The sequence below is a fragment of the Mus musculus genome, chromosome X (assembly GCF_000001635.26).
Source record: "Mus musculus strain C57BL/6J chromosome X, GRCm38.p6 C57BL/6J".
Taxonomy (NCBI): Eukaryota; Metazoa; Chordata; class Mammalia; order Rodentia; family Muridae; genus Mus; species Mus musculus.
Genome location: NC_000086.7, coordinates 75,229,166 through 75,256,753, shown reverse-complemented (window position 1 = coordinate 75,256,753; position 27,588 = coordinate 75,229,166). Strand labels below are relative to the sequence as shown.

At 42.4% G+C, this 27,588-nt stretch overlaps 1 protein-coding gene and 1 pseudogene across 7 annotated transcripts in view; one reads left to right on the top strand and one right to left on the bottom strand.

Annotated features, from left to right (window-relative positions):
• Window positions 1–27,588, top strand: part of F8 (coagulation factor VIII) — a 212,395-nt gene that overhangs the window by 125,985 nt on the left and 58,822 nt on the right. For all 7 annotated transcript variants that reach the window (XM_006527790.4, XM_006527792.4, XM_006527791.4 and 4 more), the window contains one exon: window positions 4,941–5,096. In XM_006527790.4, the coding sequence (XP_006527853.1) occupies window positions 4,941–5,096 (156 nt within the window). The remainder of the gene's footprint in view (window positions 1–4,940; window positions 5,097–27,588) is intronic.
• On the bottom strand, window positions 21,009–23,893 carry Gm6039 (predicted gene 6039; annotated as a pseudogene).

Sequence of the window (27,588 nt, the reverse complement as noted above, 5' to 3'; positions counted from 1 at the left end):
ATTCTTCTCTCATAAAATATATCCTGACATGGCTTCTCCTCCTTTCACTCCTCCCAGTCCTTCCCCCATCTCCCCTTTCCTCCAGATCTACTCCTCTGTTTCCCTTCAGAAAAGAGCAGATTTCTCAGGGATAGCAACAGAACATGACATAACAAAATGCAATAAGAGTGGACACAGACCCTCATATCAAAGCTGGACAAGGTAACTCAGTAGGAGGAAAAGGATCCCCAGAGCCTGCAAAAGAAATAGAGACACCTCTTTTCCCATTGTTAGGAGTTCCACAAGCACTCTAAGCTAAACAACCACACCATGTATGTACAGGACCTAGCACAGACTCATGTAGGGTCTGTGATTGCTATTTTAATCTCTGTGAGCCCCTATGAGCCCTTCTTAGTTAATGCTGTGGAATGTGTTTTCCTCATGTCCTTGACCCTTTGGGCTCCTACAATCCTTTATTCCACTCTTCTTCAGGGTTTCGAGAGTGTGGTGGCTTGAATAAGTGACCTTGTGGGAGTGGGTGTGGCCTCATTGGAGGAAGTGTGTTACTGTGGGGGTGGCTTTGAAGCTCTACCCAGTGTGGAAGAGACAGTCTGCTCCTGGCTTCCTTTGGATGAAGATGTAGAACTCTCAGCTCCTCTAGCACCATGCCTGCCTGCATGCTTGCCAGGATGATAATGGACTAAACTTCTAAACCTGTAAGCCAGCTCCAGTTAAATGTTGTCCTTTATAAGAGTTGCCTAAGTCATGGTGTCTCTTCACAGCAATGGAAACCCTAAGACACTGAGCCCTGCCTAATATTTGGGTGTGGGTCTCTGTATCTACTCCCATCAGCTGCTACAAGAAGCCCCACTGATGAGAACTGGGCACTGGTATATAAGTATAGCAGAATATGATTAAGGATCAATTTGTAGTTTTTTTTTTTAATCAATTATGTTTCATTCTACCCTAGATTTCCAAGCCATTCAGTTTCCAATTGGTGGCTATCCTGGCAGTATTGGTCATGGGCTCCCTCTTGTGGCTTGGGCTTCAAGTTAGACAAGTCATTGGTTGTCAACTCTCACAAACTCAGAGCCACCATTGCCCCAACACATCTTGCAGGCAGGCCAGGTGTTTTGTGACTGTATTAGTATCCTGATCTTACTAATGGAAGCCTTTCTAAGTTTCCAAAGATGGCCAGTTTAGGCTCTATATCCTTCATTACTAGGAGTCCTCACAAGGGTCATCTTCATAGATTCTAGTACATGTCCACTGCACTAGGTTTAAAGCCCCCATATTCTATAACAATCTCAACTCTTAGAAATCCAAAATTCAAAGTCTTTTCTGAGACTCAAGGCAATCTCTTAAGAGTAACCTCTGTAAAATCAAAATCAAATCACAGACCACATACTTCCAATATACAATGGCACTGAATATACATTTCTGTTCCAAAGGAGAAAGGGAGCATAGCGGGGAAATACTGGTCCAAAGCAAGACCTAAAACCAGCAGGGCAAACTCCAAATTATGTGTATCCATGTCTGATGTCAAAACAATTTTTGGATCTTGTCTAGATAGAATTACTATTACTGTGATGAAACCAAAGTAGCCTGTGTAGGAAAGAATTTATTTCCCTATACTTTCACAGCACTGTTAATCATCAAATAAAGTCAGGAAGGAACTCAGGGTAGAAATCTATAAGCAGGAGCTGATGCAGAGGCCATGGGGAAGTACTTCTTACTGTATTGTTCAGCATGGCTTGTTCAGCCTACATTTTATAGAGCCAAGAATTACCAGCCCAGAGATAACACCAATCACAGTGGGCTGGGCCCTTCTACATCAATCACTAATTACAGCCCAATCTTATAGAGGCATTTTTAAATTGAGGTTTCTTCCTGTCAGATGATTTTAGCTTATGTCAAGTTAACATAAAACTAGCCAACACAGATCTCAAATTCCTTTCATCTTTGTTGACTGTGTCTTAGTCGGGCTTTCTATTCCTGCACAAACATCATGACCAAGAAGCAAGTTGGGGAGGAAAGGGTTTATTCAGCTTGCACTTCCATACTGCTGTTCATCACCAAGGAAGTCAGGACTGGAACTCAAACAGGTCAGGAAGAAGGAGCTGATGCAGAGGCCATGGATGGATGTTCTTTACTGGCTTGCTTCCCCTGGCTTGCTCAGCCTGCTCTCTTATAGAACCAAGACTACCAGCCCAGAGATGGTCCCACCCACAAGGGGCCTTTCCCCCTTGATCAGTAATTGAGAAAATGCCTTACAGTTGGATCTCATGGAGGCATTTCCTCAACTGAAGCTCCTTTCTCTGTGATAACTCCAGCTGTGTCAAGTTGACACAAAACTAGCCAGTACAGACTGCAATATATTTTTCTCTCTTTGGCTGGTTCTGCAGCTCTCTGTGGCAGGTATTCCACAGCTCTTGCATCTACAACTTCTTGGGGACTCTGTTGAAATCTAAGCTTCACTTTCACAGCTCCATACAACTGCCTCTCTGACATATGGCTAGCCTCAGCAGTTTTCCTTAGCCTCAGAAGGAGATACCACATCCCCTTTTTTGAATCCTTGACTCTAAAACCAGAACCACAATGGCCAAAACTGCCAAGTTCTGTGCCTGAAACTTGGCCCCTCATTTGTTTGAATCGTCACTAGCTTTTTGTTTTCAATAGTTTCCTTCACTGCTTAAGCTTTTCATTAATTCATTTCCACAAGTTGGAAGCTGGATGGGGTCTTTCCCTAGGCCAACACTCACTCCTTTTATTCCATTTAACCTCAGGCTTTTCTGTAAACTTTCTATCTCCTTGAGCACTAGACTTAGCTCAGCTCCATTACACTTCCTGATGCCACTTTTCTCCTCAAGCTATACATTTTGTATTTTTCGTTGCTCAGCTTGTTCCTTTTCGTTATAAATTTGCATAGGAGTGGCCACTAATAACCACTTGCCAGAGTCAATACTAGGTGGTCTTGAAATCTCCTCTGCCAATGATATTAATCCAAAACTCTCTAATTTATCCTCAGGCAGATTTTTTTAGACAAGGGCATAAAACAGCAGGGCTGTCATAATCTACATTGCTCTCAGAACCACTCTCTTCTAAACTCCTACTAGTGTGACCCTTTAAGCCACACCTAAATAGTTAAACTACTTTCTTAATCCAAAATCCACATACTACCACAAGTAGCAGCAATAATCGTGGTACCAACTTCTGTCTCAGTCAGTGTTCTATTGCTATGAAGAGACACCATAACAAAGGCAACTCTTATAAAGGAAAGTATTTAATTAGGGATGGCTTACAGTTTCAGAGGTTTAATCCATTGTTGTCTTGGTAGGAAGCATCCTGACTTGTGGGCTGAAGAAGTCTCTGAGAGTTCTACATCCAGAACCTTAATCAGCAGGAAGAGAGTGATACCGGGCCCTAGTGACACACTTCCTCTAACTTCCTAAACCCTCTCCAGTAGTTGTAACTACTAATAACCATGAATTGAAATATATGAGCTTATGGGAGCCATATAGGTTTCTATATGACTTTTTCAAAAAACCTTAAAATGTTATTTGCCATCTTTTCCTGGTTGTTCCCACTCCAACCCAAATTCAAACCTTTTTCCATAAATCCCTTTTAACCATTTACTAACATGTTCTATTTTCCCTACCATGAAATCCCCCCCCCTTCCATGCCCTTAAGTAACTTCCCAACTTCTATGGATATTCCAAATTAAACATATATTTCTGAAGATTCAAAGCTAACACTCACATATAAGAGCAAACAAGTAACATTTGTCTGTCTGTCTGGTCTAGGTTACCTCACTTAGAATAGTTGTTTCCAGATCCACCCATGTTCTTTATTATGTCATAATTTCAGTTTTGTAATAACTAAATAATATTTCATTATGTAAATATACCACATTATCTTGATCTATTTATCAGCTGATGGATATCTAGGCCATCTGGCTATTATGAGTAGAGCAGCAATGTACATGGATAATCAGCAGGCAACTCTATAATATAAAATGGAGTTTTTTGGGTATATGCCCAAGTGTGGTAAAACTGGATCATATAATAGTTCTGGTAGTTCTATTTCTAGCTTTTTGAGGAGTCTCCACACTGATTTCCTTAGTGGCTGCATTAGTTTCCATTCCTGGGTTTTCTGTGGGTGCTAAGGTCTAAAGTCAGATATTCCATACCTGCACAACAACCACATTACTCAATGATCCTTGTACTTGGTCCATGAAATTCATCTTAATAAGACATTTTATTGAACTAAACATATCAAAAAATAGTATCATTTAACCCATAATCAATCAGGCCCACATATTAGGCCATTCTGATTTATATGTGCAACTCCATGGATGTGTGTGAGGAGGAAGTGACTCAATGATTTGAAAGTGATCTGATTTGCCAAGAAATGGATAGATAATTCAATAAATACCTTTCCTACTCATTCCTATCATATTGCTTAGTTAGGGTTTACTTATGTGAATAGATAACATGACCAATACAACTCTTATTAGAACAACAATTAGTTAGGGCTGGCTTACAGGATCAGAAGTTCAGTCCATTATCATCAAGGCAGGAGCATGACAGCAAACAGGCAGGCATGGTACAGGAGGAGCTGAGAGTTCAACATCTTGACCTGAAGGCAAACAGGATTCCAAGAAGTTAAGATGAGGATCTTAAAGCTCATGCCCACGGTGACACACTTCCTCCAACAAAGCCACACCTAATAGCACTACTCCATGGGCCAAGAATATTCAAAATAACACACATATGTTCCATGGCTTTACATACATACATGGTCACATTTCAACATTAGTGCCTGCTTTCCCTGAATATGCAAGGCAATTGTAGCAATAGAGTTTTTCTAAGTGGATAATTAATAGCAATGAATACTAATAATTTTCAAGGTATACTATGTACTTTTAAAAATAGATTAAAATAAGTTGTTTTAATTTGTAGGTAGATCTGTTGGCACCAATGATTGTTCATGGCATCAAGACTCAGGGTGCTCGTCAGAAATTTTCCAGCCTTTATATCTCTCAATTTATCATCATGTATAGCCTGGATGGGAAGAAGTGGCTGAGTTATCAAGGAAATTCCACTGGAACCTTAATGGTATGTATTTAGTTCTTTCATAAGAGTACATGAAAAGTTTAAAGATCTTTTGACAAATGGTACAACCTACAAGCTCCAAAATTAATTTTCTTTCTAAGAGTTAATATGAATATTTATGGACATACAAACAAAAAAGAAGTTTTAATACTTTCATAGATGATAGAAATATAGATGTTATAGGTTTAGTCCCTGGGGGCTTTGGGGATCTAGTTGGTTGATATTGTTGTTCTTCCTATGGGGTTTCAAACCCCTTCAACTCCTTCAGACCTTGCCCTAACTCTTCCATTGGGGTCCCTGTGCTCAGTCCAATGTTTGGCTACATGCATCCACATCTATATTGGTCAGGCTCTGGCAGATCCTCTCAGGAAACAGCTATACCAGGCTCATGTGAGCAAGCTCTCCTTGGCATTAGCAATATGTCTGGGTTTGGTGTCTGCAGATGGGATAGATGGGTGGTGCAATCTCTGGATGACCTTTCCTTTAGACTCTGCTCCACTCTTTGTCCCTGCATTTCCTTTTGACAGGAGGAATTATGGATTATTATTTTTGAGGTGAGTGGGTAGCCCCATCCCTCAACCGGGGACCATGCCTATACACTGGATATTGTCTCTACAGGTTCTATATCGCCTTTGTTGGATATTTCAGCTAATGTCCTCTCTGTTGGGTCCTGGGAACCTCTTGGTTCCATGGCATCTGGGACTTTCTAGTGGCTACCCCAAGTTCCCCCTCCCACACTGCTGAACACCTCCTTTCAAATTCCTGATCCTCTGTATTTTCCCCAGTCTCCTCCCATATCTGAACCAACCCTCCTTTTTCCCTCCACTCCTCTCTCCCTCATATTTCTCTCTCTCTCTCACTCTCTCTCTCTCCCTCCCTCCCTCCTTCCCTCCCAAGATTATTTTCTTTCCCCTTCTGAGTAGAACTGTAGCATCCACACTTTGGTGTGGTCTTCCTTCTTCTTAGGTTTCATATGGTCTATGAGTTGTACCATGGCTATTCTGAGCTCTTTTTTTGTGGCTAATATCCACTTATCAGTGAGTACATACCATGTGTGTGGTTTTTTTTTTGTGTGTGTGTGACTGGGTTACCTCCTTTGCCTGCAGATTTCATGAAGTAATTGTTCTTAATATGTGAGCAGTACTCCAATGTGTAGATATACCTACAGAGTACACATGGGGGGTACCATGGCTCTAGGATAAGTAGCAGAGGATTGCCTTATCTGGCATCTATGGGACGGGAGTCCCTTGGTCCTGTGGAGGCTCAATGACCCAGCATAGGGGACTGCTAGGGAGCTGAGGTGGGAATAGGAGGGCAGGTGGGGGAGCACCCTCATTGAGGCAGGGAGTCAGGGGAGGGAATAGGGGGGTTGTGGAAGTGAGAATGGGGAAGGGGATAACATTTGAAATGTAAATAAATAAAATAACCAATAAAAATATGAAAAAAATAATTGGCTTGTGTTGAGATCAAAAAGAAAGAAAGAAATATAAATGCTAAATTATGAGAATATAAATTTTCTTAAGAGTCCATACTTTAATTTGTCAGCCAAAACCATGAATTGAGATTCAGATCTGTCTTTTACATGAAAGAATAGGGAAGCCTGGGGAATTTATTCTCTAGAGGTAAGCTCAGGGAAATTAAATGACATAAATCCTTAACATTCTTGGCTATACCTCTCTGTCTTAGTCAGGGTTTTACTGCTGTGAACAGACACCGTGACCAAGGCAAGTCTTATAAAAACAACATTTAATTGGGGCTGGCTTACAGGTTCAGAGGTTCAGTCCATTATCATTAAGGTGGGAGCATGGCAGCATCCAGGCAGGCATGGCACAGGCAGAGCTGAGAGTTCTACATCTTCATCCAAAGGCTGCTAGTGGAAGACTAACTTCCAGGCAACTGGGTGAGAGTCTTAAACCCACACCCATAGTGACACATCTATTCCATCAAGGCCACACCTCCACAGGGTGCCACTCCCTGGTCCAAAAATATACAAACCATCACACCTCTCTAATTTTACACCACTGATTAACTATACCCAAAGTGTATTCTAACTTTTTTCTTTTATGCCCCACAGTTTGTCCATTTTCACTTATATGGCTATTACATCAATGCAAACCCCTGTTCCCTCACACTCAGGCTATAATATTCTCCATATGCTGAGAATATAGGGAATAAGACCTAGAAGCTAAAGGTGAAGAGCTATAGAATGTAGTGACAATTGCCAAAATAGATCTTGACATGCTACAAAAATACCACAGTGGTATCTATTACATTGAGAATACACATGATGTTGACAGAACCCAGTAAGCAGTCAGCATAATTGTACTAAAGTGTTGTGATTCACACACACAGAAATACACACAAATATGCCTACTTTGTTCTTGAAATGCAACTGTATCCCATGTTTAATAGGTTTCTTGTTGGTTTTAAGTAAACACTGTTTATAAAAAGTTTCCTTCTAGCCAAGTGTAGTGGCTATTCCTGGTTGTCAGCTTGACTAAATCTGGAATGAACTACAATCCAGAATTGAGTTTCTGACCTGGATCTTGGCATGGAGATATTGAGGCATAGTGTCTGTGAATTCCAGAAGATTAAGACAGGGAGATCTCTGAGTTCAAGGTCATCTGGGATTAAAAAGGCATGGTGGCAGACACCTTTAATCTGAGCTACACCTTCTGCTGGAGACCTATATAAGGACATTGGAAGAAGGAAGATTGACTCTCTCTCTTCTTTACCTGCTTTCCTTATGGGACTGAGCAACTGCTAGATCCTTGGACTTTCCATTCACAGCTGCTGCTGACCATTGTTGGGAGTTGGACTACAGACTGTAAGCCATTAACAATTACCTTACTATGTAGAGACTACCCATAAGTTCTGTGACTCGAGACCCCTGACTAATATACCATGTATAGTGGTACACATCATTACTCCTAGTGCTTGATTGTCAAAGGCATTTCAATTGGAACTCTGAGTTCAGGGGCAGTCTGTTCTACATAAGTATTTCCAGGTCAGCCAGGGATATATAATGAGACTTTGTCTAAACAAAAATCCTGTTTCTATATTGTTTGTAATTAAAATTGAATGGTATCAAATATTTTACCAGTACTTAACCCCCTATCTATTCATTCATATATCATATTTTGAGCACCCTTTTTCCTATTCCCATCTTCTTCCTAGAACCTCCTATTCCAATTCCTAACCAACTTTATATTCTCTCTCTCTCTCTCTCTCTCTCTCTCTCTCTCTCTCTCTCTCTCTCAAAAAGAAATACAAAAATGAAAACCAAATCAAAACTGGGTAGTGGTTGCACATGCCTTATATTCCAGTACTCAGGAGGTTGAAACAAGTGGATCTCTGTGAGTTCTAGGCCAGCCTGGTCATCAGAGTGAGCTCCAGGACAGTCAGAGTTAGACAGAGAAACCCTGTCTCAAAAAACCCAAAAAGAAGAGAAGGAGAAGGAGGAGGAGGAGGAGGAGGAGGAGGAGGAGGAGGAGGAGGAGGAGGAGGAGGAATGAAAACAGTCAAAACATACATCAGTAAGACAAAAAAATGCTAAAATGAAAATAGTAAACAAACACACATTAAAAACATAGAGTTTATTTTGTGTTGGTCAGGTTATCCTTAGTATGGGCCCTGCCCTGCAGTATGGTTGATATACCCAGTGACATTCTATAGAGGAAAACTGATTTTTCCATTTGCCAACAGGTATCAATTGCAAATAACTTCTTGGTTAGGGGTAGAGCTCTGTTTCAATTTCTCCCTCTCAGTGATTTCCCCCCAGATTGAACTTGTTCTTATTCATGCTATAACAGTCCCTTTGAGTTCCTCTGTTCATCAGTTCTGTTATGTCTGGAAGATACTGTTTACTTGGAGGCATCCATCACCTAGCTTACAATCTTTCAGCTTCTTCTTCCACATAGTTCCTGAGCCTTGAGAGGGAGGAAGTTGATAAATACACACCATTTAGGATTGAGTATTCTAAAGTGTCCCACTCTGAGCACATTGTCTAGTTGTGGATCTCTGTGTTAGTTCCCATCTACTCCACGAAGAAGCTTCTCTGATAAGGCTTGAGTGAGGCACTGATCATAAAACAGTATGTCATTAGGAGTCATTCTGTTGCTATGTTCCTTTAGCAGAATAATATTAGATATTCCCCTAAGCCCATGACCTATCTAGTCTCAGGTTCTTGGCCACTTTAGCAGTGTCAGGTATGGATTCCATTTCATGGAGTGGACCATAAATATACTTTTTAATGCTGTAATATTTGTGTCACTATTGCACCAATATATCTTGCAGGCAAGTCTCAGTCATAGGTCACAGGGTTTATGGCTGTGTGATACTCAGGATTACCTTCCTTTTTCAGTAGGTGTGCAGAGTATGTTCCAGCACCATGAACACTAATCAGTAGGAATGAAGCTTCTATTAGGGCACCAGCTCAACTTCTTCATGTTGATTGACATTAAGGAAGTGCTGTCTTCAGAAGAAAAAAAAATGCCTTTCCATCATGTTGTAGAAAGCAACCAATAACCTTGTCAATAGCCTGTGATACTTGGTGGAGGGTGTCCATAGGACCCCTTTGGTTAAGTACTCAATGAATCCTGGTATTGGAAGTTTTACTTGGTGGCATAAGGTGTCTAATTTACTTATTGTCTCCACCATTTTATGGTGGCTCCATTTAGATTCCTTTCATAATTACATATGTTTTAGGAAGCTGCACAGATTCAGAAAAGCAAGATTTAAGGGATTCTCAATTTTACTACTGCAGAGGGTTTTATTTATTCTTTGAAAAGTTCATACTTGTATACACCACATTTTGATCATATCTACCTCCACTTACTCCAACTACTCTTGTCTCTACCACTATCTTCTTTCTTTTTTTAAAGAAAATATAACTCTCTAAGTAAAAAAATTAATGCTACCCAAATGTGCATGGATGTGAAACCATTCAATGAAACATGGTCAGCATACAAAGGGCCACATCCTTGAAACAAAACTCTCTTCCAAAAGCCTTGCAGTCAGGGAGTGCAATATAAATGTCTCATTTAGGGCTAAGCATTCCACAGGCAAATTCTGTGTACTTGGACAAGTTGCATATTAACCACTACCACTGTAAAATAAGCTACTCTGATGAAGATTGAAAGTTCATCTAATATATGGGAATAGAGGTAGGTAGAATGCAATTTGATACTATGTAAATTCATAAAAATTATAGTGGCAGGTTCACCCTAGTGTCTGTGATCTCACTAGTCATGGATTTTAGACAAGATTTGCAGTACCAAATGTGAATTTCCTAGCTGTGGAATAGACCTTAAAACCAATCGAAAAGCATTTGGTTACTCCCATATTATTCATAGAAATATTACATCCACAGTTCTATTTTGCCAAGCTGATTAGCAGAGTAAACTCAAGAGTCCACAGTAAGACTGCTGGTGACCTACATGGCACCTGTCTTAGTTAGTGTTACAATTGCTGTGATGAAACATTATGACCAAAGCAACTTGGGAAGGAAAGGGTTTATTTGGCTACACTTCCACATTGTAGTCCATCATTCAAGGAAGTCAGGACAGGAACTCAAGCAGGGCAGGAACATGGAAGCAGGAGCTGATGCAGAGGTCATGGGCAGGGGGTGGGCCTGCTGCTTACTGGCTTCCTCCCCATGACTTCCTCAGCCTGCCTGCTCCCTTCCCCTCCCTCTCTCTTACATCTCTTACATTTCAAATTTTGTTCCCTTCCTGGTCTCCCCTCCACAATGCCTCCCCCCATCCCATCCCTTTCCCCTTTGCCTCTAAAAGGGTGCTTCCCCACCCATTCATTCAGCCTCGCTCCTCTAGCGTTCCTCTATGCTGGGGCAGGGTCTTAGTCGGGGTTTCTATTCCTGCACAAACACCATGACCAAGAAGCAAGCTGGGGAGGAAAGGGTTTATTTGGCTTACACTTCCATACTGCTGTTCATCACTAAAGGAAGTCAGGACTGGAACTCAAGCAGGTCAGGAAGAAGGAGCTGATGCAGAGGCCATGGAGGGATGTTACTTACTGGCTTGCTTCCCCTGGCTTGCTCAGCCTGCTCTCTTATAGAACCAAGACTACCAGCCCAGAGATGGTCCCACCCACAAAGAGCCTTTCCCCCTTGATCACTAATTGAGAAAATGCCTTACAGCTGGATCTCATGGAGGCATTTCCTCAACTGAAGCTCCTTTCTCTGTGATAACTCCAGCTGTGTCAAGTTGACACAAAACTAGCCAATACAGGCATTGAGCCTTCACAGGAACAAGGGCTTCTCCTCCAATTGATGCCCTACAAGGCCATACTCTGCTACATATGCAGCTGGAGACATGGTCCCATCCATGTACTCTTTGGTTGGTGGTTTTGTCCCTGGGAGCTCTTAAGATTCTGGTTAGTTATATTGTTGTTCTTCCTATGGGGTTGCAATCTTCTTCAGCGCCTTCAGTTCTTCCCCTAACTCTTCCATTGGTGTTCCTGAGCTCAGTCCAATGGTTAGCTGTATCTGCATCTGATTCAGTCAGGTGTTGACAGAGCCTCTTAGGGGACAGCTATACCAGGCTCCTGTCAGCAAGTACTTCTTGGCATCAACAATGGAGTCAGGGTTTGGTGTCTGTACATGGGATGGATCCCAAGGTGGGGTAGTCTCTGTATAGCCTTTCCTTCAGTCTCTGCTCCATTTTTTGTCCCTGTGTTTCCTTTAGAAAAGAACAATTCTGGGTTAAAAATTTTGAGATGGGTGAATGGCCTCATCCCCTCTACTGGGTGCCATACCTATCTATTGGAGGTAGCCTCTTCAGTTCCTATCTCCCCTCTTTTGGGTATTTCTGCTAATGTCATGCCAGTTGGGTCCTGGGAACCTCTCGCTTCCCTGGTGTCTGGTACTTTCTAGTAGTCCCCCCCCCACTCTCCACCCCCCACTGCTACATATTTCTAATCATTCTCCTGACCCTCTGGGCTTTGCTCCTGTCTCTTCTGATGCCTGATCCTGCCCCCTTTTTCCCTCCAAGCCTCCTTTCTTATAGAGCCCAGGGATAGCATCACCCACCAATGGACTGGTCCCTCCCCCATCAATCACTAATTAAGAAAATGTCATACAGTTGATCTTATGGAGGCATTTTCTGAATTGAAATTCCCTCCTCTCAGATGACTCTAGCCTGTGTCAAGATAACATAAAACACAGCACCTTCCAGTGCTCTGAAACCTAGCCAACAGTGAGTGAGCTTCCATGTAGATACCAACTTGTTTTCTCTAGGCCTTGCAACCAAAGTGTGTGATGTCTTCAGCAACATGATCTTACCATAAAAGTGGATAGCAATGTCAAGAGCTTGGATTGGATTGGTATAGAAGAGTCTCTAGGATGCCCACCTAATAAACACTCAAAGAAAGTTATCCCACATCTGGCACTGGAAGAAGCATAGCACCCATGTAGAATAACTCCATTTAAACTTCTCTTTCCATCCCCCTACCACTTTGTGTCTGTCTGCTTCTCCCTCAGGGTACTCAGGGCTGTTACACACTAAGCTGAACTGGAGGGACGGAACTTAGACAGACTAGGGTGGGTGTAGTACAGGTCTTGGTTGGCAATGAGTGTGTGGGCAAAGAATACATCCAGGAGCAGCTTTTGGAGAACTGTTTCCATTTACTGGGGGGAAAGGGGAATATTTATGCCCCTGGGGAAGTAGTCAGGGTCTCTGAGGCAAGCTTTGTGTGGCCACGTACAGTTGGCCAAGGTAGGAGTACAAGGAGTGAGGCTGAATAAATTCTTACTAGGGTTGATGGTGGGGCAGCTGACTTTATGGTGTCAGGTTGGGAGTGGGGGTTAGCCAAGTTCTGCCATCCTCATTTGAGGTATCTGGGATTGGAGAACCTTTGACTCTCTGTAATCCTGGGCCATTTCAGTCCCACAGCTCCTTTCTGTTGTTTTATTAAAACAACAACAACAACATCACCATAGTCAACATGTTTTGGGAATGGTTTTGTATTGAACCAGAACTTAGTTGGTAGCGACATTGGCAATATTGCTTACTTACTGTTTTAGAAAATAGATGAAACAGGAAGCCAGTAGGAGAAGAGTCCCAATAGCCAGTATGTGGCCGAGGAGGTGAAAAAGCCAAGCCTCCAGAGGATTTAAGTATCAAGATGTGGTACCTGAGGCATAGCAAGCTCAAAGAGCTCAAAGATCTCAGAAATCTCACTGGGGATCCTTAAGCACCAGTATGTTTTGTTCTATTAACCCAGGTTCATTAACATAAAAATAGCATTGTTCCCCCAGTACAACACAAGTACCTCCTTGTTCAGCCCTTAGTAAGTCCAGAGTTCTTCAATTTTGCAGAACAATCCCCTTTGGGGAAGTGATCTGTCAATGGAGCGACTCAAGACATGGCTTCATGGTGGAAGCCGTGGCCTGGTCAAGCTTATCTGGAAGTCACTGGCCAAATGGTGTGTTTGGATGAGGGGTGGTTCCATGGCACCCAGTGAGATGGTGTCTTAGTCAGGGTTTCTATTCCTGCACAAACCTCATGACCAAGAAGCAGTTGGGAAGGAAAGGGTTTATTCAGCTTACATTTCCACATTGCTGTTCATCACTGAAAGAAGTCAGGACTAGAACTCAAGCTGGTCAGGGAGCAGGAGCTGATGCAGAGGCCATGGAGGGATGTTCTTTACTGGCTTGCTTCCCCTGGCTTGCTCAGCCTGCTCTCTTATAGAACCCAAGACTACCAGTCCAGTAATGGTCCCACCCACAAGGGGCCTTTCCCCCTTGATCACTAATTGGGAAAATGCCTTACAGCTGGATCTCATGGAGGCATTTCCTCAACTGAAGCTCCTTTCTCTGTGATAACTCCAGCTGTGTCAAGTTGACACAAAACTAGCCAGTACAGATGGTGAGCACAATGATGAGCAGAGGGATGAAGACCTCTCTTTTCTTTCAGCCCCCTCTAGGTTGCAAGGTGAGTTCTTCAGGTTCATAGAGATAAACCTGGGGAACGATCATTATGGGAATGCAGAATCCTTTAAAAGGGGGTTTAATACAGGAACTGATAATATTATTGCACCAGAGAAAGTGGGGAGAGGGGATGTTAACACATATTGACTTGTTGACATTGATGTTACAGGAACAAGCTGGATAGGACCTTGAGGAAGACTCTAGGAGGCAAAATGGGGAAGGCTAAATTTAAAAAGAGGAATGTTTTGTAACTTTTGTGGATAAGGCCTCATGGGGTTCGTGAAACAAGATGTTAATGGGAATAGCTGCCAATAATTAGCAGGAGAGAGAAGCACAGAAAAAGGCATTGAGAGGAGTTAGGGTAGGTGGTTAGGGGAAGGAGGTAGGCATATAAATATATATATATATATATATATATATATATATATATATATATATATATATATATATAACCGGAGAGGGTAGCTTGGATCTCCTTTTGTGTTTGATCGTCCTGTTGAAGAATGTTAACATGGGCAAAGACTTACAGGCAGGGATGAGCGAGTGGGAGATGTGTACATCAGCTACAGGGTATTTGGTATCACTATTAGGGTAGAGCTTACCCACAACTTCCATTCATCATTGTTGGTCTCAGGGATCACTGATGGAAAACTGGAAAAGCGTATTAAAGTTGGTGAGCATGGTGCCACCACAGCTTGTGGATTCAGTGTTGGCATCTCAAATATCTGAAACCTTTATATATGGAGGCCTCCTGCAGGCAGTCATCTGTGTTGCAGTAAGGAAAGCAGAAGAAAGCTCTATGGGTATTGGAGATGGGATTAGGTATAAAGAAATCTCAATCTTGGTCCAGCATCCTTCAAGTGAATAGTCCTGGGTTCCTATAATTTTATTGTGTCTGTTATAGGTCTCCCTAGCAAAGAATTACCCATTGTGGGTATTGGGAGGGTTAGGAAGAGGCTGGCCAGTAGCAGAGTTAGAATGAAGAACAGCAAAGATAGCCATGGGGGCTGGAGAGATGGCACAGCAGTTAAAAGCACTGACTGCTCTTCCAAAGGCTCTGAGTTCAAATCCCAGCAACCACATGATGGCTCACAACCATCTGTAATGAGATCTGATGCCCTCTTCTGGTGTGTCTGAAGACAGCTACAGTGTACTTACATATAATAATAAATCTTTGAGCCGGATGCTAGTGCCTGGCAAATACAGAAGTAGATGCTCACAGTCATCTATAGGATGGAACACAGGGCCCCCAATGGAGGAGCAAGAGAAACTACCCAAGGAGCTGAAGGGGTCTGCAACCAAATAGGTGGAACAACAATATGAACTAACCAGTACCCCCAGAGCTCATGTCTCTAGCTGCATATGTAGCAGAAGATGGCCTAGTCGGCCATCATTGGGAAGAGAGGCCCCTTGGTCTTGCAAACTTTATATGCCCCAGTACAAGGGAATACCAGGGCCAAGAACTGGAAGTGAGTGGGTAGGGGAGCAGGGTGGGGGGAGGGTATAGGGGACTTTTGGGATAGCATGTGAAATGTAAATGAAGAACATACCTAATAAAAAAAATTAAAAAAAAAATCTTTGAGCCGGAACGAGCAGAGGTCCTGAGTTCAATTCCCAGCAACCACATGATGGCTCACAACCATCTGTACAGCTACAGTGTACTCATATACATAAAATAAACAAATAAATCTTTTTAAAAAATCAAAGACGGCCATAAAAATGGAAGAAAGGGAAGCCTGTGGAGGTCATGTGGCCTGGGCGGCTGCCACTACCTCATAAATGTCCTTCCAGAAGATCTTGTTTGTTAGTGGCACCTCCTCCACCTCCTTGGTCCTTGACCTGCCAGTAAGAGTCAAGCCATCTTGATGGTCAATAGGATGGTGTTGGACATTTCTGGCTAGGACCAAATAGTCTTGGACTAGTCCTGTATAAAGACACAAGAGCCCCATGCCATCTTGGGCACAAACTCAGTGTTTTGGGAACAAAAAAAGGGGGGACCCTGGGGATGCCCTGGGGAAGAAGGGGAAGGAAAGGGGGCCAAACGTCTGGCCAGAGTTCCTGTGCTCTGGGCAGGTGGATGCAGGCAGAGCTGCTGGACACTTTTCCACTTGGCCCCGGGTGAGCATGCTTGACCCATGAGGCGGGGGTGGAGAAGAGGCAAAACCCGACCAGGAACTCCAAGGTGACACCCTGTCGCCCCAGGGTTATAGGAGAGAGGGATGAGGAAAGGAGTTCCCAACACTGGCGAGAGTGACTCAGAGGATCTAGATGGAGCAGAGACTCTCTATGATTTAAGAGCTGTATTATAGAAAAGCAGAGTGAGGGGGGGAGAAAGAGAGAGAGAGAGAGAGAGAGAGAGAGAGAGAGAGAGAGAAGACAAAGAGAAAAGGAAAAGGAGAGAGAAGTGAGTGAGAGATAAAGGAACGAAGGAGTAAGAGTAAGAGCGTCAGTTGGGGGCTGAACAGCCCTTTTTATGGACTTTACTGTTGCTAAGTAACTGGAGAGGAGTTTAGCCTTAAGGTCAGAAGCTTGGGCCATTGCTTATGTGACTACTGACCATGCTTCTCTTGTGGGGCCTGTGGGAGGTGGTACCTTAGGCAGGGGCCAGAGTTCTAGGAGCATGAGGGAACGCCTACCTTGTCATGAAGGTGAATTATGACCATTGGGGTTAAGACCTCAACTCAACTGGATACCAGTCTGCAATTCCCCATATCAGCGGAGAGTACCCAGGTCCCCAGAAGACTCTCCACACTGCAGAAGCCTAGCACACCCAGATCACTGGTGAGTGGAACGCAACATCTGTTCCAAAAAACCCAGAGGGTCTTGTGCCAGCAGGAACAGGGACAAAGGAAACCCACCCAACCAGTGAGTGGGATTCGTTCTGGTGGCTCCAGCCCCACACCTACTTGGGTGCGAACTCGGCTGGCCTGAGGAAATCCAAAACATCATCAGATCCTACTACAAAAGGCTATACTAAAAAAACTGGAAAACCTGCATGAAATGGACACATTTCTAGACACATACCAGGTACCAAAGGTAAATGAGGATCAGATTAATGACCTAAAAAGTCCCATATCCCCTAAAGAAATAAAGCAGTCATCAATAGTCTCCTAACCAAAAAAAGCCCAGGACCAGATGGGTTTAGTGCAGAGTTCTATCAGACCTTCAAAGAAAACCTAGTTCCTATTCTCCTCAAACTATTCCACAAGATAGAAAAAGAAGGAACACTACCCAATTCATTCTATGAAGCCACAATTTCTCTGATACCTAAACCACAGAAAGATCCAACAAAGATAGAGAACTTCAGACCAATTTCCCTTATGAATCTCGGTGCAAAAATGCTCAATAAAATTCTTGCAAACCGAATCCAATAACACATTAAAATGATCATCCATCATAATCAAGTAGGTTTCATTCCATTAATGCAGGGATGGTTTAATATATGGAAATCCATCAACATAATCCACTATATGAACAAACTCAAAGACAAAAACCACATGATCATCTCATTAGATGCTGAGAAAGCATTTGACAAAATCCAATACCCATTCATGTTAAAGTCTTGGAAATATCAGAAATTCAAGGACCATACCTAAACATAATAAAATCAATATACAGCAAAACAATAGCCAACATCAAACTAAATGGAGAGAAACTTGAAGCAATCCCACTAAAATCAGGGACTAGACAAGGCTGCTCACTTTCTCCCTACCTATTCAATATAGTACTTGAAATCCTAGCCTGAGCAATTAGACAACAAAAGGAGATGAAGGGGATACAAATTGGAAAGAAAGAAGTCAAAATATCACTATTTGCAGATGATATGATAGCATATATGTGACCCTAAAAATTCCATCAGAGAACTCCTAAACCTGATAAACAGCTTCAGTTCAATAGCTGGATATAAAATTAGCTGAAACAAATCAGTGGCCTTTCTCTACACAAAGGATAAACAGGCTGAGAAATAAATTAGGGAAACAACACCCTTCACAATAGTCACAAATAATCTAAAATACCTTGGTGTGACTCTAACTAAGGAAGTGAAAGATCTGTATGATAGGAACTTCAAGTCTCTGAAGAAAGAAATCGAGGAAGATCTCAGAAGATGGAAAGATCTCCCATGCTCATGGATTGGCAGGATTAATATAGTCAAAATGGCTATATTGCCAAAAGCAATCTACAGATTCAATGCAATCCCTATCAAAATTCCAACTCAATTCTTCAAGGAGTTAGAAAAGGCAATTTGCAAATTCATCTGGAATAACAAAAAACCTATGATAGCAAAAACTATTCTCAAAGATAAAAGAACCTCTAGTGGAATCACCATGCCTAAATTCAAGCTGTACTACAGAGCAATTGTGATAACAACTGCATGACATCTATACAGTGACAGGCATATAGATCAATAGAATAGGTTTGAAGACCCAGAAATGAACCCACATACCTATGGTCTCTTGATCTTTGACAAAGGAGCTAAAACCATCCAGTGGAAGAAAGACAGCATTTTCAACAAATGGTGCTGGCACAACTGATGTTTATCATGTAGAAGAATGCAAATTGATCCATTCTTATTTCCTTGTACAAAGCTCAAGTCTAAATGGATCTAGGAACTCCACATAAAACCAGAGACACTGAAACTAATAGAGGGGAAATTGGGGAAAAGCCTTGAAGATATGGGCACAAGGGAAAAATTCCTGAACAGAACAGCAATGGCTTGTGCTCTAAGATCAAGAATCAACAAATCGCACCTCATAAAATTGCAAAGCTGCTCTGTAAGGCAAAAGACACTGTCAATAAGACAAAAAGGCCACCAACAGATTGGGAAAGGATCTTTACCAATCCTAAATCTGATAGGGGACTAATATCCAATATGTACAAAGGGCTCAAGAAGCTGGACTCCAGGAAATCAAATACCCCTATTTAAAAATGAGGTACAGAGTTTAAACAAAGAATTCTCAATACCAAATGCCTGAGAAGCACCTGAAAAAATGTTCAACATCATTAATCATCAGGGAAATGCAAATCAAAACAACCCTGAGATTCCACCTCAGACCAGTCACAATGGCTAAGATCAAAAATTCAGGTGACAGCAGATGTTGTCGAGGATGTTTTGAAAGAGGAACACTCCTCCATTGCTGATGGGATTGCAAGCTTGTACAACCACTCTGGAAATCAGTCTGGCAGTTCCTCAGAAAACTGGACTTAATACTACCAGAAGATCCAGCAATACCTCTCCTGGGCATATACCCAGAAGATGTTCCTACTGGTAATAAGGACACATGCTCCACTATGTTCATAGCAGCCTTATTTATAATAGCCAGAAGCTGGAAAGAACCCAGATGTCCCTCAACAGAAGAATGGATACAGAAAATATATTTTAAATGGACAAATGGATACAGAAAATATTTACACAATGTAGCACTACTCAGCTATTAAAAACAATGAATTTGTGAAATTCTTGGGCAAATGGGTGGATCTGGAGGATATCATCCTAAGTGAGGTAACCCAATCACAAAAGAAGTCATTAGATATGCACTCACTGATAAGTGGATATTAGCCCAGAAACCTAGAATACCCAAGATACAATTTGCAAAACACAAGAAAATCAAGACGGAAGACCAATGCATGGATACTTCATTCGTCCCTAAAATAGGGAACAAACTACCCATGAAAGGAGTTACAGAGACAGTTTGGAGCTGAGACGAAAGGATGGACCATCTAGAGACTGCCCCATCCAGGGGTCCATCCCATAATCAGCCACCAAATGCAGACACTATTGCATATGCCCGCAAGATTTTGCTCAAAGGACCCTGATATAGCTGTCTCGTGTGAGGCTATGCCAGTGCCTGGCAAATACAGAAGAGGATGCTCACAGTCATCTATTGGATGGAACACAGGGGCCCCTAATGGAGGAGCTAGAGAAAGTACCCAAGGAGCTGAAGGGGTCTGCAACCCTATAGGTGGAACAACAAAATGGACTAACCAGTACCCCCAGAGCTCGTGTCTGTAGCTGCATATGTAGCAGAAAATGGTCTAGTTGGCCATCATTGGTAAGAGAGGCCCCTTGGTCTTGCAAACTTTATATGTCCCAGTACAGGGGAATGCTAGGGTCAGGAAGTGGGATTGGGTGGGTAAGGGAGCAGGGCAGGAGGAGGGTATAGGGGACTTTGGAGAAAGCATTTGAAATGTAAATGAAGTAAATATCTAATTTAAAAACACACATGAAAAACCCTTTCCATTTATAAGGTACGGGTCTGGTCCCTTTCAAATCCCATCCAAGAGATGGTGACATTGCACCAGGATTGTAGGAGTTACCCCTGGTGAGTGCTAATGGAGGGAGATAGGGAGATGTTTGAAGCTCTTGTAGATATTAAATATATTTAGGTTAGTCAGAGCCATCATTAATTTTATGTTAAGGTGTATCTTTTGTTTGTTTGTTTGTTTTTTAAGTTAGGCTTTTAGCATTTGATGTTTTCTTTATGTTATACCATGTCCCTGTGGGTTGTGAAGATCCCTGAGTAATGGGAAATTTCCCATTGTGAGCCAAAGGTTTTGAATTGGAAGTTGGTAAAGGCAGGGCCATTATCAGTTTTCAATATGTTAAGAAGTACCCATGACTGTAAATGTAACTTTTATTCTCCTGATGTAATTGTTGCCTCAGGGGCTTACTGCCTTCATCTGCTATCCTAGGCTTAGTCCTGACAGCTTCTAGCCTCCATACAATCTAGGCCTAGAATTTTTTCAGCCTTTGGACCTTACTTCTAAATAAGCTCACCCTTTCTTGTTCTTTCTGAGCTCTATCTGCCTGAATCAACTCAGCTGTTCAGGCTCAAACTCCTCTTCAAGCTGACGGATTCAATCTGGCTTTTCTCTCTCTTTTTCTTTTTCCCTGTCTCTTTCTTTTTCTCGGCCTTTCATCAATTGTTCTGCTTGCCCTCAAACTAACTCTAGAAGTCTATTCTTTTTTTTTTCATAACATTAATATTTATTGCTTTATATGAATACTGTATTGAAAGCCCAAGCATTCAGTTACACACGAAATTATACAATTATATACCGCTTCACAAAGGCAGTGAACACATTACAGTCTACAAAACCTACTTTACAGAAATTTAAAAATTCTAAATATCAAAAAGTACAGCTGAAGAAACAGGTATAAATTTGGCAGCCAGTAATTCTGACAGGGAAGTTGCAGCTTGCATGACTTTAAATATGTGAATTTGAAAATATTGAGTTTATAGAGTAGTAACCATTGTGCTTTGTGTTGATCTGAAAAATATAACACTGGCTGTTGAAGAAGCATGTTCAAAAATATTAATTCACTTCAAAATGTTATACAGATCATGGTGGTTTCTGTGCACCCCTAACGCCTCGGTCATTTTAGCTCAGGTACATTACTGAAGTCCTCTACTAATTCTTCCAGTACAGTGATGTTTCACACCAGTGCCATGCGGCATATAGGATTATTCAGAAAGACAGATGTGATGTTGACAGTGTTCAGAAAAGCAACCGAATGTTATGGGACCTGTGGGCTCTTGAGATGGTTTCATGTCAGGCTCCGAAGCACTCATTCTACAGACAGCAAGCTAATGCTTGAGCACAACTCCCAAGATAAAGCACACTTTCCATAAATAAATGAAGTCTTGTTGTCTCAGGCACCTTAGAAGTATACAAAAGAATTTAGTTTGCACAGATCTCTTGGAATGTGTTTAACCTGGTATTTCAACAGACTGAAAGATTCCCAGGATCTCACAGGGGCCAGATTTTTGTCTCAACTACTCAGAAGAGAAGATGTCTTCTGAAAGAAGTGAACTCAGTCATTACCAATAAAAAAGTATTCACTGTATTCATCTCTTATAGAAACAGAAAAATATAACACCCCCCCTCAGGATAATCTATATATGTATATATGACTTAAGGTTCCATTGTACAGTCGAACAATAAAAATCTGAAACCACATGAAACCCTATTAATTCACGTTAACATGTTTAAACTATGACCAAAATATGGAAACTGCTAGAGACAAGACAAAAATCTTCCTTGTGTATGTATAAACCAAGTGAGATCATCTTTAAAGTTTTCAAAATTATAATTATCTTCCAGTTTAAAAACTTTTATTCTAAATTAAAAAAAAATCTATACACAAACCACTGATTTGAGTACACCAGGAAAAAAGCAAACAAAAAACCAAACCAAACAAGAAAATCAGCACTAAGTGGGACCCAGAGGAGCCGTACTCACAGCTCTTCCACATACAACCTTCAGGGTTTATTCTTAAGGTTCTTTATTTTACAGCCTGTTTCTCTTGTAAAACTAAAGGTCCACTTTATTACTTAAAAGTCTTATACAGTGTAAAACCAGAACTGTATGTAAAATACTGCCTCTAAGTGTTTTTAAGTAGTTAGTCTTGTTCCATTGGGTCATCTGTGACTTCTGTGGCTTCCTCATTCTCCATGGACGACGGCACTGACACACTTTCTCCGGTCTTACTGGAAGGAGGCCCTCCTGACTCCTGTGTCTCCAGGCAGTCAGAGCCACTCCTTGAGGCCCCTGCACTGTCACTCCTTTCTGAAGTGGAGTCTGTCTGAGCTGGAGACACACCAGAGCCTTCCATCTGATGGCTCTCCTCTGAAGTCTCTTCATTCACAGTTAAGGTGTCATCAGATTCCTTTTCTTGATTTTTTCTTTCTGGGACCATTTCTCTTGGTGTCATAAACGATTCTTCCTCCTCCTCTTCCTCTTCTTCTTCCTCCTCCTCCTCCTCTTCTGTACAGTGCTGCCTGGTTCGACTTTCTCTGTCCTTGTCAGGAGGGGGAATTGCTGTTTCCGTTTCCTCTGCTCTAACTGAAGAGACTTCACCAGACACCGTTTGGCTAGCTGTCTCTCTGACGTCACCTTCTTTGTCAAACTTCAGTCTTTTCACCTCATGTTCCTCAGACTCCACAGCATCTTCATCTGGATGTTTATTTTTAACAGGGCTCAGTAAGGAAACTTCTGATTCAGAGGCTGAAGAATCACTGTGGCCTTTCTCTTCACTTAGCTGCAGCTCAGAATCTTTGCTATCTGTGCTCTCAGGCAAACCATTTGTTGTCAAGGGGGCTGACAAAGAAAGCTTTGGTCGATTAAGTGGCCTAGGTGTTCCAGGCCCGTTTATATTAGACCTGTCAGTATAGTTTGGTGAGTTTCCAGGAAACATAACACCATTCATTCTATTTAAGCTATTAGAATTGTTCTTCTCTGAGGATGGACAAACGCAGCTAACAACCATCACATTCTTCTCTACTCCTCTGAGAAACTTGTCCCTGTATAATTTCTTCTTGGATCGGTTAGCAATTCACATAGCCGCTGAATAGTAAAAGGGATACCATTAAATCCAGTGACAATTTTCAGTATTCTTCCCTTCATTTCATCAAAGGGAATATATTCAACATTAGGATTGGGAGGACCTCTTGGTTCAGGAGCTGAAGTTCTGAAATCATCCATCACTTTCTCCAGTTTGAAAATGAAATAGCCTTTAAATTGGGACCACTGAATCATTGTTTCTCCAGTTTTAGCTACATGACAGAGAAACTGATCCAGTACAGGACAAAATTCCTTTTTCCCTCTCTTCTCAAAATCTTTCAGCACCTCCTGCAGCCTCTCGACGTCCATGGCGCCGCGCAGTCCCGGCCGCCGTCCCGGGGGCCGCGGCGCCCGCCCCCGCCCCCCCGGACGCCCGCCCCCGCCCTCCGCCCTCGCACACACTCCGCCACACGCCGGCGACCGGGGAGGGGGGTCCCGAAGGGAGCCGGGGCGGGGGGAAGCGAGAGACGGAGCGAGACGGACAGAGCGAGAACCTCCCCGAGACGCTACCTAGAAGTCTATTCTTATCTTCTGGTTCCTTCTCACTCTGTGGCTCATTCTCTCTTTACCTATATCTAGTTTGTTCTCTCTACACAATCTGTCTCTGTACAACTCTCACAGTAAAACTGTCTTTCTCCTCTCTCTTTTCTCAACTTGAGAGTTAGGTTTTGAGGAAGAAAAGTGTGGGTTTAAGAGGTCATTTTGAGGTGAGGGAAATTTCCATTCCCAAGAATGTGATGGGTGTAATAAGCTGTATTTGATGAGGAGCTATTTTGAATTCTAGAGAGGATAGGGAACTTATTAACTGATCTTTAAAGTTGGGAGGGGAAGGTGGGTCCTTACTGAGTCCTTAGTCTAAGTAAGGTTTAAATGTAGTGGCCAAGGCCTCTTGTCAGATAGTGGAAATGTCAGCAATTCTCAGAAGAACTGTCCATTTATATCACAAGGCCAATCCAGTGTTGTTAATGAGGTATACTGAAAATGCAAAGCATTCGCTATCTTGAGGGTGGAGAGAAATAGAAAAAAAGCAGTCCTTAGTATCTATCGCCAAGAGAGGGACATTAGCAAGGATGGGTGAGACATGGGGCAGCCCTCTTGGGGGAGAATTATTAGTTAGGAGGATTTATTAGTTGCTCTTAAATCTTGTGGTAGTCTTCACCCCCTGAGCTCATTTTTATAGAAAACATAGGGGTTTTGCCTGAACTGCTGGACGGGTGAGTATATTGGAGTAGAGCCACTCTTTTACTATAAGTTGCGTAAGTGCTTCAAATTTCTCCCTTGATAGAGGCCATTGTTCAACTCAAATGAACTCGTTAGAAAACCAGTCAAGGCAGGGAATATTAAATTTAACAATGGCTCTTCAGATTCGGGGTGATTTGGAAGGGGGTCTTTAAGAATTTGGGAGTATAATTTTTATGGGTATAATCATCTAGCCTGATGCAATTCCTTTCTGGTTGGGTGTGTCTGCTTCACCGCTGGGGTGTCAGCACGCCTTCAGCAAGCTGCTCAGGGGAGGTAGAACAGAGACCATGATAGGGGTCCCAGCCCATGTTTCTCTGGGTAAGAAACAGTGGGGTCTGGAATAGATACTGTGGTTCCTGGTCTCCTGTGTACCTCTATGCCACTGGTATACCACTAGGAGTTGGAAGCAGGGGCCGTGCTTTCCCTTAGGGCATCTATGCACCAGGCAGGAAGGGAATGGCTGAGCCTGGGATGGGTGTGGAATCCAGTTTGGTTCAGATTGAGTGCCAAGAGTAGGGAGGGGCTGATACAGAGAAAGCCTTCTCTGGGAGATTTAGGTGTGGCTCTTTACAATAAAGCCCCCACCCACCCACCCCCAGGCAATCCTTGTTGAAGGAGAGAGTCCTTGCCTATCCAGACTGCTTTATTTGATAGAGGATATGAATGTATACACCTTACTTGGGTACTCGGGGTGAACCAAAGATTAAATACCTTTTGCAGGAAGGAATGCCCAGGAAGGGAATCTCATTGGCCAAACACTCAGGGCCTATCTAGATGCCCCATTAACATGGAAAACTCCAGGTTTTTATGCTGTGTGACTGACTGTTGTGGTCCTCTCAGTGAAGTGTCATGGTTACATGTTCCAGATCAGGTAGTTTGCCAGGGAGTTGGTTCCACACCTGCCGTTCTCAATTCTGAGATTACCCAGGGTTTGAACCTGCTCACCTTTACTAGTTCTTCTGTCTGGTGGCATGATCCACTTGCACCACAGTTGACTAGCAAGTACCACTTCTAGGGCTTCTGAAATATCTCTCCCCAGAAGTTTGGTGATAGTGTTGGTTATTAGAGGGTGTATTAGACTGGTAGCTCTATCAGGGTCTATAGGCTTGCTTAGTGATAAAAAGCATAGGAGCTGCCCCCTCTTCTAAAAGCTGGGACCTGGGAATTAGCTGCCTATTTTATGGAATCTCTTGTCTCAAAATTGTCTTGTCTTCCACAGTATCATTAAGGTATTTGAATTGCTTCTCATCTATTTTTATGATGACTTTTGGGTGGAAGTTCTCTGAGATGCTGGATACCCATAAAGCCTCTATGGAAATAGTTTTCCCTTTTACTGTCAGGGATGAGGGCTGACCTGTTTTAAATTTAAAAGTTTTAGTTGTTCTCCACCTTTATCATATCAGAGAGACAACCTTTTTACCAGTGGAAGTCTTTGTAGCATCAGGGGCAGACTGTCTTACTGACATTGGGGTCCCTCGGGGGGAAATTCTTTTTTGGATATTCATTTTTCCAATGTTGTTTTTTGTTATATTTAAAGCAGATCCCTTCTGTTTTTATTGATGCTGCCAAGGCCTGAGCTACAAAATCCACCTGATATGATATTGTTCCTGTCTTGGGTAGCCACAAGCCATCTATCATAGTATTCTATTCATTTTTGAGCCCTTGGCAGGCCAGCATGAACTCAGAAGTCATACCCTCCCAAATGTTGTTTTTAAGAAGGAGTTCTCTGGCTACAGGGTAAGGAATTTCTGTCTCTAAGCTCATTTTAGTTCTAAGAATAAAGTCACAGAGAGCTCCTCTGGCTTTTGGTGGAGGAAAAGCATGGAGAAGGCAGGGTCTTGTGAGCCGGAGAGGGGTGGGGTGATTCTGTCCCAGGCTTGGAGCAAGCAGAGGCACGCCTGATCTAAAATACCCCACTGGCTGTGCTGTTTGTTGGGTTCCTGTGGAAAATGCTCCCTGGCCAAAATGTTAATTAAAGCCTCATGGGATGTCATCTCGGCCCTGATTCCACCTGACTTGTTGGAGGCATTTGTCCCAGAAGAGAGCCTTCCATTGTAGGGTGATTGGGCCTTTGCAGTCCCCCCCCCACACACACACACCATATTTTTCAAGCACCCCTAGTGTTAGTTATCCCTCCCTACCCTCTCTTCTACCCTACAGTTCTGTCTCCCTATTTGAACCCAATCCTCCAATATTGTTCTTTCCCCTTCACAATACACATCTTCTACTATTCTCCTTCCCATATGTTCTCTCCCCGCCTAATAATAGCTGTTCTAATCAGAACCTATCATAATGTTCTGTTCTGCTTTTCTTCTTCTTCCCGCTATCATTAAAATTGGTAATTGACATATAATTTACAGACAGCTAAATTCCCATGGTGGCAACAGGAACAAGAAAAAAAGTAAAGGCAGGGCCACACTCTTTCATCACTTGTCCCTCAAATGCAAAATAGGTTGGTACCAGGAGGAAAGGTTTGGTTCAGGGGAATCCAAGCTAATAAAGTGTGCAGAAGGAAAAATATATCTGGAGTGTATGACAGAACATGCCAGTTCTGCTTATTAACATAGTCCTCATCTTCAGATACACAGAGGCTACAACAGTTACATTTTATGTCATCTGGTGGTTTTCCCACTCCCCAGACTGCTGTGCTAGTTTATATAGAAACGAAGCAATAATGTATTACAAAAGGAAATATGCCCAAATTGTCAAATTTTCATAATTTTTGAGATACAAACATTTCTAATCTTTTCTAAATGTTTCTTGATGATGCCAAACCCCACCAGGAATAAAACAAAAGGAAATTAAGATGCAAAGGAACATCTGTCCTCCTGAGTTTATCGGCACTATACCTAGAACAGCCAGGAAAATGAATCAACATTATCTAGCAACTGACCAATGCATAAAGAAAGATTACTCCGTAGAATGTCCTTCAGCATCAAGTATGAAGTTACCTCATTTAAGGCA